Genomic DNA, 17,633 nt, shown 5'->3' on the forward strand with positions numbered 1-17,633 from the left:
TCTCCTTGCTGTGATGCTTGATTAATTAGGCACGAGGGCAACTTTACCTTTTACCTTCGCCTTTTATACAGGTGTGGAACGCTGTCTCTTACTGTGAGTTTGATCCGTCCCTGTGTTTAAGCTGGCTGGCTGCATCTGACCGACCCCTATCCCCCAAAGGTGTCTCCACTTTGTCGTGATGGTGGGGCTTGCTTGACTGTGACCTGGAGAGCTATGCTGGAGGGTAGTTTAACTACCAGTAGGGTCACCCATGCCGGAAAGGTCAAAGGGTAGAGTCCAGACTAAGAGAGATACCCTGGTCCTCCAGGTTGGGGGTTGGACATGAGGCTAACAACCTCATCTTGTAAAAAAAAAATGTGTTCCGAAACCTAACAACCAGCCTCGGGTCATCACGCGTGGATGCAATCCTATGGCAGCACGCATTGGTTGTGGAGACTGGTTGTAGAGGAGACCAAGGCTCACCCAGGGCTGTAGCGCCGAGAGGTAGGTAGGCAGGACCGACCCCTATAGTCTTCGTATTGTGTCGTGTCTAGCTTCGCTGATCAACTGTGATGTAACCGCGAGAAAACTTGCCAAACTTCAATCTCGGTGCCCCTTTGTGAGGACAGAAGGCATCAGTGTTAAAGAGTGCTACAGGTCCAGTGAAATCGGCCTTTATCTTCTCACTACGTGTTGTGGGCCAAACAGTCGTCTTCTGTTTCTCTCCGCTTCAGACGTATCATTGTTCCCTCCTACTGTGACGTAAAGACACACGAGACGTGGGAATAAGTGGATGTATTCTTAACCTCGGCACTATATGGAGGTGAATGCTCAGATTCCGGTTCCAGCAGCCTTTACCTTCGAGACAGATCCATCGTACGCATTGGCTAAGAGGTCGGGTAAGCCCCAGAGTCAGTCGCCATGCAGTGGTGAAGAGAAAATTCCTTCTAACTCTAATAAAATTTTTGTAAGTGCCTAGAATTATATTTAGATTTCGCTGTTTCTTAATAGTATAGTTTACTTATATGTGGTATTTACTCAGGGACACGCTGTAGCGTCGTTGGTTGAGCCACTGTGCTACAAGCCGAAAGGTCGTGGGTTCGATTCCCGATGAGCTCATTGGATTTTTCAGTTGACTCAATCCTTCCAGCCGCATTATGGCCCTGGGGTAGACTCAGCCTCTAACAGAAATGAGTACCAGGAATCCCTGGGGGTAAAGTTTGCCGGCCGTAATGCTGACCTCACCGCCATCTCTGAGCCTACTGTCCAGAAACTGTGGAAGACTCGGCGTCTCACAACCCTATGAGCCTCCACGGCCTGTTACAGGGATAGCTTTACCTTTTTTACATGTGTTAACAATACTCAGAACTGACATAACCAATGTTGCAAAAAGAATAGGATGGTCGCCTCATATTCGAGCTTTTATGGTATCTGTGGCTTTTAAAGTAGTGACTGTTTATTATTCTAGAATCTATTTCAGAAAGTTGCTACTATCTCAACGACACAGCTACAGGGTCTGGTATAATGACTAAAAAGAAGATAAGTTATCCCTGTAACAGGCCGTGGAGGCCCATAGGGTTGTGAGACGTCGAGTCTCCCGCATTTTCTAGACAATCGGCTCACAGATGACGATAAGGTTGTCAGTCTTACGCGCCTGCCGTCCTTTATCCGCCAGGAATATTCCTGGTACTCATTTCTGTTAGGGGCTGAGTCTACCCCATGGCCATAGTCCGGGGTACTCATTTCTGTTAGGGGCTGAGTCTACCCCAGGGCCATAGTGCGGCCGGAAGGATTAAGTCAACTGAAAAAAGAATCCACCTCTATAGTATGGATAGTTGTTACTGATTCCATATCAGCTGAACAGGTTATCTGGCACTGAATGAGCGAAAGATTGCCTGTGCTCTCTGGATTAAAAACGACTGAGGAAGAAGCAGTCATGGTCAACTTCAAGATGGACACCTGATGTAAAATAAAGTTGTGCACACCATAAAGAATGGAGCATTCTTAACCTTCACATGGATGAAGGTGAGTGGTCAGCTTCACGCCCCAGCCATTTTACATCCCAGATAAATAACCCACAGCTGATCTGAATACTGTGGAGGAAATATGATCTGTTACCCTTGCTGGTAATCAAACCTGGTCTCTAAGTGGTCCAGCCTGCAATCTAATCACTATACTGAGTTATTTTATTTCCCAAATAACATGAGGGTCTCAGGAAATCCATAACAGCCTCCTACAACTGGTGCTTCAGACGAGGCTGAAACGAATATGTACCGAATACAGGTCTGTAACGTCACCACTCTGCTACCCTGCTCACAAAACACTGTCTCTGGACAACTTCCCTCACTTACCTAAAACTGGCCTGGTGATGGTGATAGGGCGGAGGCCCCATGTTGCCACTGTGTCTTTGGTTGTCCACTGTGGTGGCCTGCTGCTGGACTAGACGTAACAACAATGGTTGGTACTGCTGCTGTTGAGGGCCTCTCTGTTGCTGGGCTGTGTTGGGCGCCAGGTCCTGAAGCGGAATCATGTCCGCATGCGCGGGGTTGCTGCGACGGTTCGACGCACTGACAGCAGCATTTCGCTGTTCCCTGGCTGCTCGGAGCGCGCGTTTGCGCCGCTTCACGTTGCGACGAACACAGCACTGAACGGAGAGCAGCACTGTGCACACCATGGCGATCATGCACCCGATGTACACCAGCACCAGCAGGTCACCACCGCGGGACTGTCTTCGCAGCACTCCGCCGGCGATAGTCAAGGACACCCCTGTCAGGATACCCGCGATGAAGACCACCTGTCGGCAGAGGGCGCATCAACTGTATCAGTGCCATCTTCAGGCGACTGTCGTGAGTCCCGCGGAACCCAGAATGATGTGCTGGCGAGTGCCAGCAGCAATTTATCCGACCGATCGAGAAGGCGAGGCAAATGGTACGTAGAACTGGTCGACTTCGACTGTAGTCATGAAACTACTGTTTAGGGTTACTTTAAATAAAATTATTACTGGTCTTGCTGAAAGAGTGACTGCATTGTGGAAGCGTTATGTGCATTCAGTTGGAGGGAGGGTACGTTAATTGTTTGTCGTGCTTTATTTTGAGCAGAACAGTACTGGAGAAGGGGAAAAGGTCGCCATTTGAATGTGGATCTGATCCAAAAGTTCTGCGTGTAATTCTAATGAGAATTCATTACGATTTATTTTTAACTGTAGTAATCTTCCTTCCTGCTGCTCATTTAGGGACGCAGTGTGCTTCAATGTACTAACAGCAATGCTAAAAGCAGCCAGAAAATCATTCTGATGTCTTAAGCTTGCACAGTACACATGGGCGGGCACAGGCAACTGCTCGCCTTCTCTTCGTTGGAAGCCTCTCTTCTCTAAAGCGTAATAAGCATAGGGGTTGTACAATGGTGAACGTGCACACTAGGACATAAGGCAGCAAAGAAAGAGAGGGGTAAGAAATATATCAACAGAAGGAACTGAAGAGATATGGAAGTAAGAAAGAAAAACTAGGAAGGAGAAGAATGAATCATATACACCATGAACAAGATGCAGGGATAGAAAGAGAAGAAATAAAAGAAGAAACAAATAGAACAAAGACAATAAAAGGGGGAAGGAAATAAAAGAAACAGAAGGAAAGTAGAAAAGGAAGAACAGGTGGGTAAAAGAGGGCACATAAGAAAGCAAAGGAAAAGCACGAAAGAAAGAGAATGGAAATAAATAACAAAATGAAAAATAAAGGGGAAGAAGCAAAGAAACAAACAAGATGGAAATAAGGAAAAACAGAACGGAAAAGCAAAAAAGACAGTTACTTTAGGGCAGATATGGGAAGAGAAAGACATGAAGCTCCCTCTGTTCCCCAGTTGACCCAGAAACACATAACACATGGATGGCTCCTTAACTATAGTCGCTGCAGACTCTTGCTCTCACACAGAACACGCACCTGAAGACAGTAATAGCAGAAGTTCTCGAAGGCAACACAATGGCCACCGCACCCATCGACCGCTCCTCCACTTCCGCCGCCAGACATGCCGCCTGGAGAGCTTGCGGGGGTCACCGGTCGATCCCTGTCCGAGGCAGCTCTTGAGGACGAGGCATAGTGCTGAGACTTGGTGATCGCAGCCGCGGTGCCTGAGACGCCGGACGGTACAAGGAGCGGGTTGGCGGCGCCCGAGGATGGAGGACCATCTACAAGAGCTGTTGGCATGATGATACCTTCTATAGAGACAGTTACACACGGGTGGTAGGGTACAAATGTTGAGAAAACAATTCAGCTCAAACAATAACTTAAAGGCGTCCTATGGCCCTCAAACGCTCGGTACAAGATACTCTTTCCCCGGATATAAAAGCAGGTGAAGAGTTAAGCTGTCCCATTACCTGCGTTTGCTACTAAAATTCCTAATGTCCCGAGACTTCCCACCACCTTTCCTATCTCCCTCATGGCGATGAGCATACCTTCTATTTGATCTGCGAGCGGAAAATGGCCCGCACTGCGGACTTGCTGCTGATGGTTGTAAGCCATCATGGCCCCCGAAGGCTCGGAGTGGGGGTGTGGCAGCCATAACGAAGAAGGGGGTCCAGGACCGCGATGTTGCTGTTGTTGGTGGTAGGTCCGACTGCTGGACGAACTGTTGGTCGACTGAGACTCGCGACACTCCAGCTGCTGCTGTTCCGATATCCAGGGGTTCCTGCGGCAGCAATACGAACAGACAAAATTAGAGCCCAGGAGTTCCTACGACACACATACGAAAAGAAACATCAGTGCCCACAGGTTCCTATGGCAACAAATGGAACGATCAGCTCCGGGAATTCCTATGGCAACAGTATGAACAGAAAGAGTAAGTGCCCAGAGGATCCTATGGCATAAATACGAAGAGAAACACGCCCACGCGCCATTATTAATAACAGTAATTCGGTTTTCAGACATTACTGCATGACAGAATACAAAGCAAATGTCCTAATTATTTACAAAAATAAATATCAACTGCTGATGACGCATGTCCAGTTAGATTTGCGTTGTTGGAGCTTTAATAGGCTACAGAGCGAGGAGAATGACAGTGTCATGCGAGTAGCATACCACTGTTCTGCAAGGCGCGGCTGACTAATTACAGATCTCACCGCAATTATCAACATTTAAAGGATAAACTTATTACAAGACTAGAGAAGGTAAACACCAAACTACCTTATGTCCTTTTAGACGACAAAGCGCACCTTCTGAGGTTCTGAAGAGAAGAAGAATTTTGAACTGTCGAACGCCTCTGTGGTCTAGTAGTCGATTCCTTGTACTGACCACGCGACACCCTCTATCCGCTGAAGTTGGCACTAAAATTTCGCCGACAAGCGGCGGTCCCTCGGTCGGTATGGTTCGCTTGCGGACTAAAATCACGGAGTTCTACGTCTTGGTGTTCCTACTGTTCTCTTCTGGCTTTTCCACCAATATCTTATATGCATTCATTTCCTCCCCATTCGTTCTACATGCTTTACCCATCTCATCGTCCCTGACTTAACATTCTAATTATACTCGGAGAAGAGTACAAGTTACGAAGCTCCTCATTATGCAGTTTTCTCCAACCTCCTGTCACTTCATCACTCTTCGGTCCAAATATTCTCCTCAGCACCCTGTTCTCTGACACCCTCAGTCTATGTTCCTCCCTCAATGTCAGAGACCAAGTTTCACACCTATACAACACAAGCAGTAAAATTACTGAGTTGTACATTCTGATCTCCGAACGAGCTTCATTAAAGGTGATTTCTGTCTGGACTGTTTAGGGCAGCCACACAGGCCTAGGCACTGCTTGCAATGTGAGTACGTGTGTCTTCCTTTCGGGAACCAGGCCAACTACTCCAAGAATGTGACGCAAACTACAAGCGAGAGGTTCTTTGGCTGTAAAATAGCTTTGTAAGCCCATGTGGTGCGAAGGCACGGTAAATGAATACAATACAAGAAATAAAGTTCTGCCGAATGCTATTTACTCGTAATACACGGACAGATACGAAGGTAAATGTGAATGCGCGCGAGTGCGCGTGCGCGTGTGTATGCGTGCGCATGTGTGTGGCTACTCTGTGTACAGAGTAAACATTGACTTTTCGTCATCTCCAAAAGCAAACTACAAAGTGAATACCAGCAGCTCTTAGTTTAAACAGTTACTCTTTGTTGTAGACATGACACAAGAGCGATGAATACAGAACCATGAATTGTTAGACCTCGGTGAAGACAAGGTTCCTTGAACCGTAACGTATAATAACAAGCTAAAATATTGTATTATCTGTGGTACAGTGTCCGACACTTTTTGTTGATTCGTAGACCGTTTATGTCAAGTGGAATGTTTCTTGTTCTACCCAACGCCTTTCACTACCAGGAAGCTTTATCGAAAAGTATACATACACGTACAAACAGGTTCTCACAGTATGTGCTTGCAGACGGTCATAGTCAGTTTATATATATAAAGAACTGCGTGGCCTGTAGTCCGCAAGCGAACTATACCGACCGAGCGACCGCCGCTTGTCGGCGAAGTTAGTGCCAACTTTAGCGGATAGTGTCGCGTGGTCAGCGCAAGGGATCTTTACCCTGGGGACAGCCCACGGAACCCGTTGGATAGGAGACTTTGGTAGGCACCAGAACAAGTCTGGACGCCGTGGACATGTTAAAAATACCTTGTCCCAGCTGGGAATCGAACCCCGGTCGTTCAGCCCGTAGCCTGTCACTTCACCGACTGAGCTGTCTATGTAATACGAACATTAATATTTTTTATCCCTTAATCTCTCTACGTACATTCAAGGCGTATCCCAATCTATTGTTCACATAAAGTCAACTGTGACGGTAGAATATAAGACTTTAACGGCGGTCAATTTTCTGTGTATTTATTTAACGACGCCCATATTAACCCAAACTGTACGGCTTCGAATGACTGGATGAGTGTGAAAGGATATGGGAATCAAGCGACCGTTGCCTAATTTTGGTTACTATCCCAGCCTGGAATGCCTTAGGAAATTCCTGTCATGATACTCGTTGACCCGGCCGAGGTTCGAAATGGCTACTTACCGAATACAAGTCAGAAAGGTTAGGCTAGAACCTATTTATTCTGCATATTTACTAACTAAATAGCCTGTAACCGGCCGTGGAGGCCCATAGGGTTGTGAGACGTCGAGGCTCCCACATTTTCTAGACAATAGGCTCACAGATGGTAGTAACGTCAGTCTTAATGCCGGCCTCCTTTACCCCTAAGATTACTGGTAATTCTGTATTTCAGCATCCTGTTGCAAAACTTTAATTAAAACGTCTACGTGTCCACAGTCCGTCAATAATGCAACAATTGTTTATTCACCATTTAACACTTAACACAACATGTTTCGGCTAGAGATGGCCATCTTCAGGTGTCTTCTGCTCTAATATGGGCTAAAACGGCGCACTGAAGTGAGATGGAATAGGATTTTACAAACATAATAAAAAAATTTAATAGAAAATTTTAACGGATTTTAATTAATTATTTTAATGTTATTTTTAAGTGGACTGCAGCGCGCGGTTTTAACCGAAACATGTTGTGTTAAATGTTAAATGGTGAAAAAATAATTGTTCCATTATTGACGGCCTGTCAATACATAGACGTTTTAATTAAAGATTGCCAGTACTCATTTCTGTTTGAGGATGAGTCCACCCCAGGGCCAGAGTGCGGCTGGAAGCATTAGGTAAATTGAAAATAAATATATCTGATGATATCACAGGGAATCGAAACCGCGACTTTCCGGCTTGTAGCACAATGCCTCAAACAACTACGCTACCGCGTGCCCCTATATTTAGTATGTATGGTGTGTACATAGGTGACCATTGCTCTGGAATCATGACACAAATTTTTGAACGCACACTGTATCCATGACGTAATGATGTGGGTGGCGCGTGTTATTTCATCCGTGAGATGGGCATGTCAGATGTTGTAGTGATTCTCAGACAATAGAATTGGAATACGTTTATGTGGGAAACTGATGGACAATGGGAGGAGAGTGCAAATAGCAATCATGTAAAATTTATGAAGCCACTTGAGGCCAAGCCATGAGAGGCTGTTGCTGTGATAGCAACAGTTCAGTACAGCACAATTCCCCTACCCGCTTGGATTCAAAGTTTCGTTCAACCCTAACCTCAACTAATCAACTAAGTGGCTGTATGCCTATGGAACAGAGATCTCTTGAGAAGCTAACAGTTGCTCTGGTCAATGAAATCCATACTTCCTGTGGAGCCCGGAAGTTCATTACGGCGTTCACGAGGGCCACTCGACTCGTGTCCTGAAATCCTATAAACAGGATTATGAATCCTACAGTGTCTTTTGTTGAGAAGCTGCGTTGGAACGGGACAAATACAAACAACGGCTACGAATCTTAAAGTGTTGCATCCTGTTTGTGCTTACAAACAAAAATGTTGCGGTTGTTTACTGTCACACAAACGAATGTCTTTCGTTATCAGTTCACAACATGTTTCAGCCTATGCATGCCATCACCAGGTGATTCTTGAGGAAATAACAAGAATATTGGTGGCGAACTACACATAAACGACAGAGTTAGTATGGAACATTTTCTTTTCTAGTTACAACTGGTCGGATCTCACATAATAAAAAAGTCAAAAACTATTCCTGTAACAGTAACAGGCCGTAGAGGCATACAGAGTTGTGAGACGTCGAGGCTCTCACATTTTCTAGAGAGTCGGCGCAAAGATGGCGGTAAGGTTGTCAGCCTTACGCGCCGGCCGCTCTTTAGCACCCCCCAGTAAGATTCCTGGTACTCATTTCTGTTAGAGGCTGAGTCGACCCCAAGGCCATAGTGCGGCTGGAAGGATTGTGTAAACCGAAAAAATCCAATTACCTCGTCGGGAATCGAAAACGTGACCTTCCGGTTTGTAGCATCGTGCCCCCTCCCCACTTTTTATCAAGGTAAAGCTATCAGGGTAGCAGGCCGTGGAGTCCCATAGGGTTGTGAGATGTAAAGGCTCCCACACTTTGTAGACAATCGGCTCACAGATGGCGGTGAGGTTTTCACATAATAATAAATATATTTCAGATTCGAAATTAAGGCTTAGAAATTTAACAATGCAGAGAGAAGCTTCCTCTGATACGCGGTTATGAAGCTGGTCTGGTGGTAGTCGCATCCTCCACAAAGGAAATAAACAAGTATCTGAAGAAGGCCCAACTCCAGAACAGCTTCACAGCCACGTCTCAAAGGAATCCCCTCTCTACACTGTTTTAATATAATCTTTAATACTTGATTTAAATCGAAAATACGCCTGATGATGACCTGCCTAGGCCGAAACATCTTTTGAACTGACAATAAATGACATTTTTTCAATGACTAGGAAACTATCACCACAATTATCCAGATTAAAAACTCCGTGGCATGTAGTCCGCAAGCGAACTATACCGATCGACCGAGCTACCGCCGCTTGTCGGCGAAGTTAGTGCCAACTTTGGCGGATAGAGGGTGTCATGTGGTCAGCGCAGCAGTTCCCCACGGCAGTTCAACCCGGTTTTCTAGAATGGAGCCGCTATTTCCTTGAAATAGCTCCTCAATTATTCTCACGAGGCTGGGTGGACCCCGTTCCAGACCCAGTACTTCTCAGAAATCTGGAAATCGAACTCGGGACCTCTGGATCTGTAGCCAGGAACTCTGACCACCAGACCACAGAGGCGGTCCTTATACAGAATAGCTGAAGCAAAAGCCCATGGCCTAAGGCATAAGAAGAAATATATATCTGGTTAATTTATCTTGCGATAATAAAGCAGGAGGCGTCGGAAACTTCCGGTAACAATACTTTCAGCATGCACTGCAATATATCCGTTAATAACTACGTCAGAATTCTGTTTCATCGGGTGAACTGTTTGCGTGTTTGTTACTTTCTGTCATGCGACCCGTAGGAACTTCCATCATGTCAAGCTTTTACGAAATAAGTACTAACAAGCTGTAACATGTTCTAAAGTGCAACAAAATGCAAACACCGCATGACACTAATAATGTTTACTCTTTCAATCGCATCAAAAACATTTTTCCAAACAGACAGTATGAGTCAAGTTTACCATCTACAAACAGTAACGCAATGTATCCGGTTAAAGTTCGCCGACATTTTGGAGGAATACCGATGAACATCTACCAGACTCAACGGTCTTTATTCCGCAAGATAGTATGTACTTCTCATTTTCTTAGGACCTCAAATCCAACCTACCACGTCACGTGTCAGACTGCGAGTTGATTTGTCCGTTAGCAGCACTGGGCGTGGGGCGGACAAAGAAAACACAGTCTCATCTATTGTTGCGAGTTGGGCCATGTTTGCAGAGCATTTGCCTGGCAACACGTTGATCAAATCCACCCTACCGTAAGTTTATCGTAAAAACAGTCTTATTTTGATACGAAGAAAGTAAATGTGATATGTCTACGTGATACGTATCTGTGTCTTGTAAAATGTCCCAGGGGAAACAAGAAGACTAACACGTATGCCCTGTCACCTTAGTTACACGCCTAGTTACAATAATTTAACGGTTCATACCAAAAAAATCCGAAAAATAAACACAGATTAAATTCATAAATGACAGCAAAATTTTTCACATATCTTAGAAAATATCACTGTTATTTCCAGGCCCTTACAATGCGTTTCGGGACGTTTTCTTGGCCTCGTAACTCCATACAAACTCCATATTTAATATTCACGCTGACATGGAACTCATACAGAACGTTGGTACTGTGCCAGTACACTTCGGGAAGCATGCGTGTCGAAGTTCGATCAGAGTTTGAACTATCCTGACACATTATTCCAAGGTTTATCTCTATAGTTTGAGATCCCATGTTTAGATAGTGCCTTAAATATGTTATTATGGATCTCTCCTTCCGCCCTTCTACGTCTTCATACCATCATCACCCTCTTTTAACTTAAATGGTAAAAATCTCTGTTCATAATATAGTATATATTCATTACGTTAACCTTAGTGAACACTCAGAATTACTAGGTTTTTGGACTCTTTCCATCGTCAGGTATTCTAGAGGTAAGAAAACACAACGTTTCGGAAACTGGATCTGTTTCCGTCTTCATGAGAGGGGGAAGACACCTTAGAAAGAGCTAACCTCTATCACTTGAGCCAGTGACTGAGGTTAGATCTTTCTAAGGGACGCAATTCAGTAGGTGTCTCCCCCTTTCCCTGAGGACGGAAACAGATCGAGTTTCCGGAACATCATGTTTTCTTGTCTCTAGAATACCAGACGATTAAAAAAGTCCAAAAAATTAAGTAATTCTGAGTGTTATACACCATCGTCAGAACCCTTTAGAATCTAATTAACCTTCCTGCTTAACTAGATTATTATACTGTCACGCATGAAGGGTTTGCGTGGCTAATATAAGGGGTTCTGGATTGCATGATTGGATTTACTAGAACTTCTTTCACAGTTATGACAAGTTCCAACAGTTCAGGATCGATGACTGTCTAAGGCTCACTCCCTTCCTTACTGGACTACGAGTGTCTTCTCTTCTGTGTGACTGACTTGGTTCTGATTTACGAATCGGTCACTTCTTCAGCTTCCGCTGTCCGCAGGTTAACACTTCACAGCTGAACACTCAACTCTCTGACGAATCAATCAACTCACGAATGAACTCCCTTTTAAAACTTGGGGGTAACCGACGAGATATCATCATCTCGAACAATTCGTGTATTACTATTTGTGTTTGGTCCGTTGCTATGAAACGTGCCTAGCGAACAGTTGCCCAGCAACAGATTATTCCGTGTCTATTCGTTGCAGCAGGAACGTGTGTTCGGCAAGTCGTTGGCTAGCAAAAGACTTCCGCTGTGGCTCCACTATTCCGGCTTTCAGGCGTCATGTCAGTATATTTCTGCGTTGTCTCAAATTACGTCCACGTCATATTCTAAGAACAGAGGCCAACTGGCTCATAAGATTACCATATTCTGGGATGCGATCTTGTGAAGTTTCGTAGACGGATACCTGTTGCCCGAAAATAACAGCAGAAGACGGATGTGACGCCGTGTAATTTGGAAGACACCGACGTTTCGGAGAAACCCACTACCTTCATATTTAGGATAAAAAAATTGGATATAATGTCATGTGATGTGGTAGATATGCATCAAAGTTTTGGGAGAAACCTGCAGCAGGTTCCTCCGAAACAGTGAAATCTATCTAACAATTTGCATGGCGTCACAGTCGCCCTTAAGAGAGCCTGAAATCTCGCACAATCACGATGCGATTTGGACCTACCTCAGCTGCTGACGCCCTGTTGCCGGTGGCTGCGAGCTGGTCGTGTAGCGGGGATATCTGGACATTGCTCACTTTCATTGCGCCGAATCACAGTTGCCAATCTGGAAACAAAGCATTAACCCCTCATTACCCTGAAGTCAGTTCCCACCACATCAACAGGCGAAGCAAAACTGCCATCACACTTTTGTGTCCCCACAAAATTCAGACACAATTAAGGGTAAGATTATGGCTTCTTCAATTAAACATGACGCCACGAAGGCGTAGAGAAGGGGGTGAGGTACAGTATATCTAAAGGCATTCTTAACCTCAACCCTAGACGGGATAGCGCAGTCGCTATAGCGACTGGTTACGGGTTGAATGACCAAGGGGTCGGAGTTCGAGTCCCGGTGGGGGCAAGAATTTTCACTTCTCCATGTCGGTTAGACCGGCTCCAGTCACTTTAGCGGATAGAGGGTGTCGCGTGGTCAGCGAAATGAATCCCCACGGCCGTTTATCTCGGTTTTCTAGACCGGAGCCGCTATTTCCTTGAAACAGCTCCTCAATTACCTTCACGAGGCTGAGTGGATCCCGTTCCAGACCCAATACTTCTCAGAAACTGGAGGCGCCGGGAATCGAATCCAGAACCTCGGACCACTAGACCACAGAGGCCGTCACTCAAGAGTAAGAAAAAGGAAAAACTTCGGAGGTCCCCCTTTTTGAATTCTTTCCATCTGCATAACAGAGCTACATGAATTTAAATAATTTTTAAGTACACAGTTCGTGTCTTACTGTTATGTTCGTTCCGAGAAATATGTAGGTCACAGTTTTCTTCATGAGTGTCCGGCTAACATAGGCCTTTTAGGCGGAACATGAAGCATGAAATGGAAAACGTTTTGAAGGTCAAGCATTCTGCTTCGGCTAATGGCCGAACACAGTAGCCGCGCCGTCTAAGGCATTAACTGTCTTCGCCCGCTCGAACGCTGGGATCGTGGGTTCGAATTCCACTCGAGACATGGATGTCTGTGTGTATTTATTCTGTGTTTATGTTGTCCTGTGTGTAGGTAGCGGCCTTGCGACGGGCTGATCACTCGTCCAAGGAGTCCTGCCGTCTGTGTAAAGAAAATATTACGGAAATGAAGAAGAGGCCAGGGCCCAACAAAGGGCTGTTCAGCAATTCATGAATGGAATGAATGAAAATTGATTTGAACAGAAATGACTCAAAATTTGGTCTCTAGTGAGATTTTTGTGTTAGCTACGTCATGCTTCGGTTTCTAACGCAACAGAGTCCGTTGCTTCGTTGAGGATAGCGTTGAATTTTCTGGAGAATGACTAATTTCTGGGTCTATCAGAGGAAAGGAAAGGAAAGGAAAGTAACGCTATTATTTTCTGGGATATGAGGTCATATAATTTGTTACAAGTTTACTGAAATTTCAGAGGAGTGTACTACCTCCATCTTCAGGGCCGACAGGTAAGCTCAGCAAGCAAGAAGAGAAATCTATTTGTTGCTTGCCTGCTGGCTTGACTTACCCTTACGCTGATGATGCAGGCTGCAGGTTCCTCCGAAACTTCGGAAAGCTTCTAACAGACTACACGTCCCAGAAAATACGTAGTACTACCCATACTCAGCGCCGTTAACGTCAAATCCAAGAACATTACATAAAGGTCTGTGTACGTCCGTTATCCCAGAGAGCATCTGCTTGCTAACTGTTCGCTGCTCTACTTTCCCTGAACCGCTTACAGGTTGCCTGCCTCAGTCCGATGACTATGCTGGGCAGATTCCCAAACATGACCCCACCCTCCTAGACTTCACCAAACTCTCAACCCCCCAATACTTTACTGAAATCAATGTAACACTTTGCACATGTACTTATTTACAATTAAATGACTCGCCATTAGTGCCATACTAAAACCGTGATTAAACAATTAAAATTCTTAAAACAAAACACTGTACAATGTTCTTTATTTGGCGGGGAACTGCCAACAACTGCTGAAATCAATCAATCAATCAATCAAACAAAAATCTATATGTGGCTCTACAGACCTCTGTTGGACCTTGGCCGATTTTTCAGTTTCTTGATCCTATACACAGTCGGTAGGACTCTTTGGACGGGGGATCAGCCCATCACAAGGCTGCTATCTACACACAGGACAACACAAACACAGAATAAACGCACACAGACATCCATGATTCGAGTGGGATTCGAACCTACGATCCCAGTGTTTGAGTGGGCGAAGACAGTTCATATCTCAGGCCGCGCGGTCATTGTGACCGACTGTGCCTAAGTCTGACCCCTCTCATTCTGATGACATCTGGATTAACAGTTCTGACGTTTGTTTGAGGAAGAGGTGATTAGGCTATACAAAATTCAGCTAACAATAATTATTTCCGTTAAATTACTATAAATCGGCGTTTTTCTCGAGGCATCAGCCCCCCCCCATGCAGTTGGTAACCATTGAGGTTCCAAAATACTGTATCTGCAAGTTGTTAATTCCCAGCTGACAATGGTTATGCGGGATAAGCAGGTTACATAATACTGTCTTCAAACATCCTGTTATATTTATAGAGTATGTCTTTTCGTACACATATATTTCCTTCTTATTTAGTCACCTTCCTTCCTCACTACATGTTTCGGCGGCATACGGCCATCATCAAGTGTTCTCTATCTTGCTAAAACTGTTGCACTATTTATCAGAGTTACGTATCACGTGTGAACCCGATATTTCCTAAATAAAATAAATTAACTTTGAATTAAAATTCGTTAACATCTTAACGTTACATTCAGTGTGGTCGTCATCCATTAATTTAAGAAATATTCGCTTGAGAGTATTTATCGTTGTTGGATTCATTCGCGCTGCATTCGCTGACTGAGTGTTATGATCTGTACTGTGTATTTTTTTTATTGCTGGTGGGGTAGGACTAAGTCCCTTGTACTGCGGCCACTTCTGGCCTATTGTACCAGCCCCAGATGATAGGTGAGGGTGATTGTGGAGCAATTGGTGGAATGAAGATTGGCAGGGGAAATCGAAGTACTGGGAGAAAACCTGCCCCAGCGCCACTTTGTCCACCACAAATCCCACTTGACCAGCCCCCCGGGATCGAACCCGGGATGCCGAGGTGGGAAGCCAGCGACTAACCGCTTGGGCTATGACGCAGCCTTATCTGTACTGTGTAAATAATGTGTTGTGTTATATATTTTCATCGTTAGATTTATAAGTGTTGATACTTATTTATAGCTGTATTTGCATGTGTTATGCGTGCAGTTCGTAAGAACGTCGATATAGTGTTATTATCAGTGTTATCTGAAATATGTAAAGAATATATCTTTATATGTTGTGTTCTTGTGTTTTTTATGTTAGTTTACTTTTTATGCTCACGTATGCCTCACTGTCTTGTAGGTATTTCCACGCTGCTAGATAGTTATGTGGCTTGTGTATGTTGATATTGTGATCGTTCAGTGTGACTGATCCTGTTTTTATAACATGACTTTGGGTGCGTGTGCTGTTATCTGGCGTAAAGCTCGTATAATGTCTCACATATGATATGGGGTTGTATGTGTCGATGTACGACACATACTCTGTCATTCATATGTAGGATATCTTTACCGATTCTATAAATATGATAGTTTCTAAGGTATCTAAATATCTGCCTTTCTGCCCTCTTTTTACGAGTATAATATCCATAGTATCTGATATGGTTCCATATGTATTCCTTGTGTTTAGTATAGTGTTTGAATATCCAGAATTGCTGTTGTTACTTCTGATGGCGTGAATGTGTCCTTTACATCTAATATTAAGCATTCTTCCTGTTTCTCCGATGTATTTTAGTGCATAAGCTAGGTATTCCATTTGGTAAATGGCACTTCAGTTACATTCGAGACATTACACAAGCTTTACGCCAGACAGCAGCATACATATATACACACACACACACACACCCGTCATGTCATAAAAACAGGATTAGTCACACTGAACGCTCATAATTGCTCATAATGTTTACACACACAAACCACTTAACAACATAACTGGTCTAGCAGCGTGGAAAAACTACAATCCAATGGGGCATACGTGAGTATAAAAAGTAAACTAACATAAAAACATATTATAATAATAATCCTTTACATTGCAGACAACATTGATAACACTACATCGACATCCTTACTAACTGCACAAACATACGTAAATATAACTATGAATACTTATAAGTCTAACATTAAAATTATATAACATAACATGTTATTTACACATTAGAGACGATACCCACGTTACAAAGCGAATACAGCGCGAATAAATCCAACAACGGGGAATACCCTAAAGCGAATATCTTTTAAATCAATGGATGACCACCACAATGGAAAACATTAAAATGTTAATTAATTTTAATTATAGCTTAATTCATTTTATTTAGGAAATATCGCGTTCACACTAGATACGTAATTTTCACATACACTGCAACAATTTTAAAATGATATACAACGCCTGATTGATGCGGTCGAAACATGTAGCGGAATGAGAACGGTGACTGGATAATAAGTTGAAGTTAAGAGGGAAATATATGTGAACAAGAATAGGTTACATACAGGGAATACTTTTTGACACTGTTACTTCTAACAAAATAGTTTTCTTATCGTCTTTATTTAACGACGCTGTGTCACCTGCATATCTTATATTACATTTGAATGTAAAGCATGATCATGAAAAGTGATTTTTAAAAGAAGAGAGCTGCAGCTGATGAAGCCAGTTATAAACAAGGAGGGCCTGCAGACAACCAAGGAAACCTCAGTTTTCAGGCTAACCTTCCGCTAACCTCTATATAGAAACGTAAGTATTTAAAGAAAGGAGGTGTTCGAAGTACCTCCTTAAAATTATTATTTGTTAATTTAAGTCATAATGTGTGTTTGGTAAAACAAGAGTAGGTAAATGTTACTTAAAATTTATTGACTATTTTTGCTTTCTTTGTTTTATTCCGTCACTACAATAGGAAGTGTAGCCGCACCGTGCATGTTTCACACACAATACGATGCTAAAACGCTGTCACGTATTTATGGGAGTATCTGTTAATAACGGATTTGGATTGGATGATTGGATTTATTGCTCGCTTCTTTACAATATCTCGTATATAACTCACAAAATAATCGAAAGTACTGTTGTTATTGGGGGGGGGGGCACGCGGAAGCGTAGCTGGTTGAGGTACTAAGCTACAAGCCGCAAAGTAGCGGGTTCGAGTCTCGATGAGGTGAAATTTTCTTTTTTCAATTTACCTAATCCTTCCAACCGCGCTATGGCCTTGGGGTCGACTCAGCGTCTAACAGAAATGAGTACAAGGAATCTTCCGGCGCGTAAGGCTGACAATCCTACCGCCATCTGTGAGCCGACTGTCTAAAGAAAATGTGGAAGCCTCGACGTCTCACAACCTTATGGGCCTCCACGTCCTGTTACAGGGATAGCTTTA

The 17,633-nt window shown here is 43.9% G+C and overlaps 1 protein-coding gene across 2 annotated transcripts in view; it reads right to left on the reverse strand.

The window, feature by feature from the left end:
* LOC111873325 overlaps positions 1-17,633 on the reverse strand; it is a 104,148-nt gene that overhangs the window by 32,052 nt on the left and 54,463 nt on the right. For both annotated transcript variants that reach the window (XM_033755048.1, XM_023867956.2), the window contains 4 exons: positions 12,206-12,306; positions 4,427-4,659; positions 3,915-4,168; positions 2,331-2,773 (listed from right to left, as the gene is read on the reverse strand). In XM_033755048.1, the coding sequence (XP_033610939.1) occupies positions 2,331-2,773; positions 3,915-4,168; positions 4,427-4,659; positions 12,206-12,270 (995 nt within the window). In that variant the 5' untranslated portion in view covers positions 12,271-12,306. The remainder of the gene's footprint in view (positions 1-2,330; positions 2,774-3,914; positions 4,169-4,426; positions 4,660-12,205; positions 12,307-17,633) is intronic.

This window comes from Cryptotermes secundus, unplaced genomic scaffold (assembly GCF_002891405.2).
Source record: "Cryptotermes secundus unplaced genomic scaffold, Csec_1.0 scaffold223, whole genome shotgun sequence".
NCBI classification, from domain to species: domain Eukaryota; kingdom Metazoa; phylum Arthropoda; class Insecta; order Blattodea; family Kalotermitidae; genus Cryptotermes; species Cryptotermes secundus.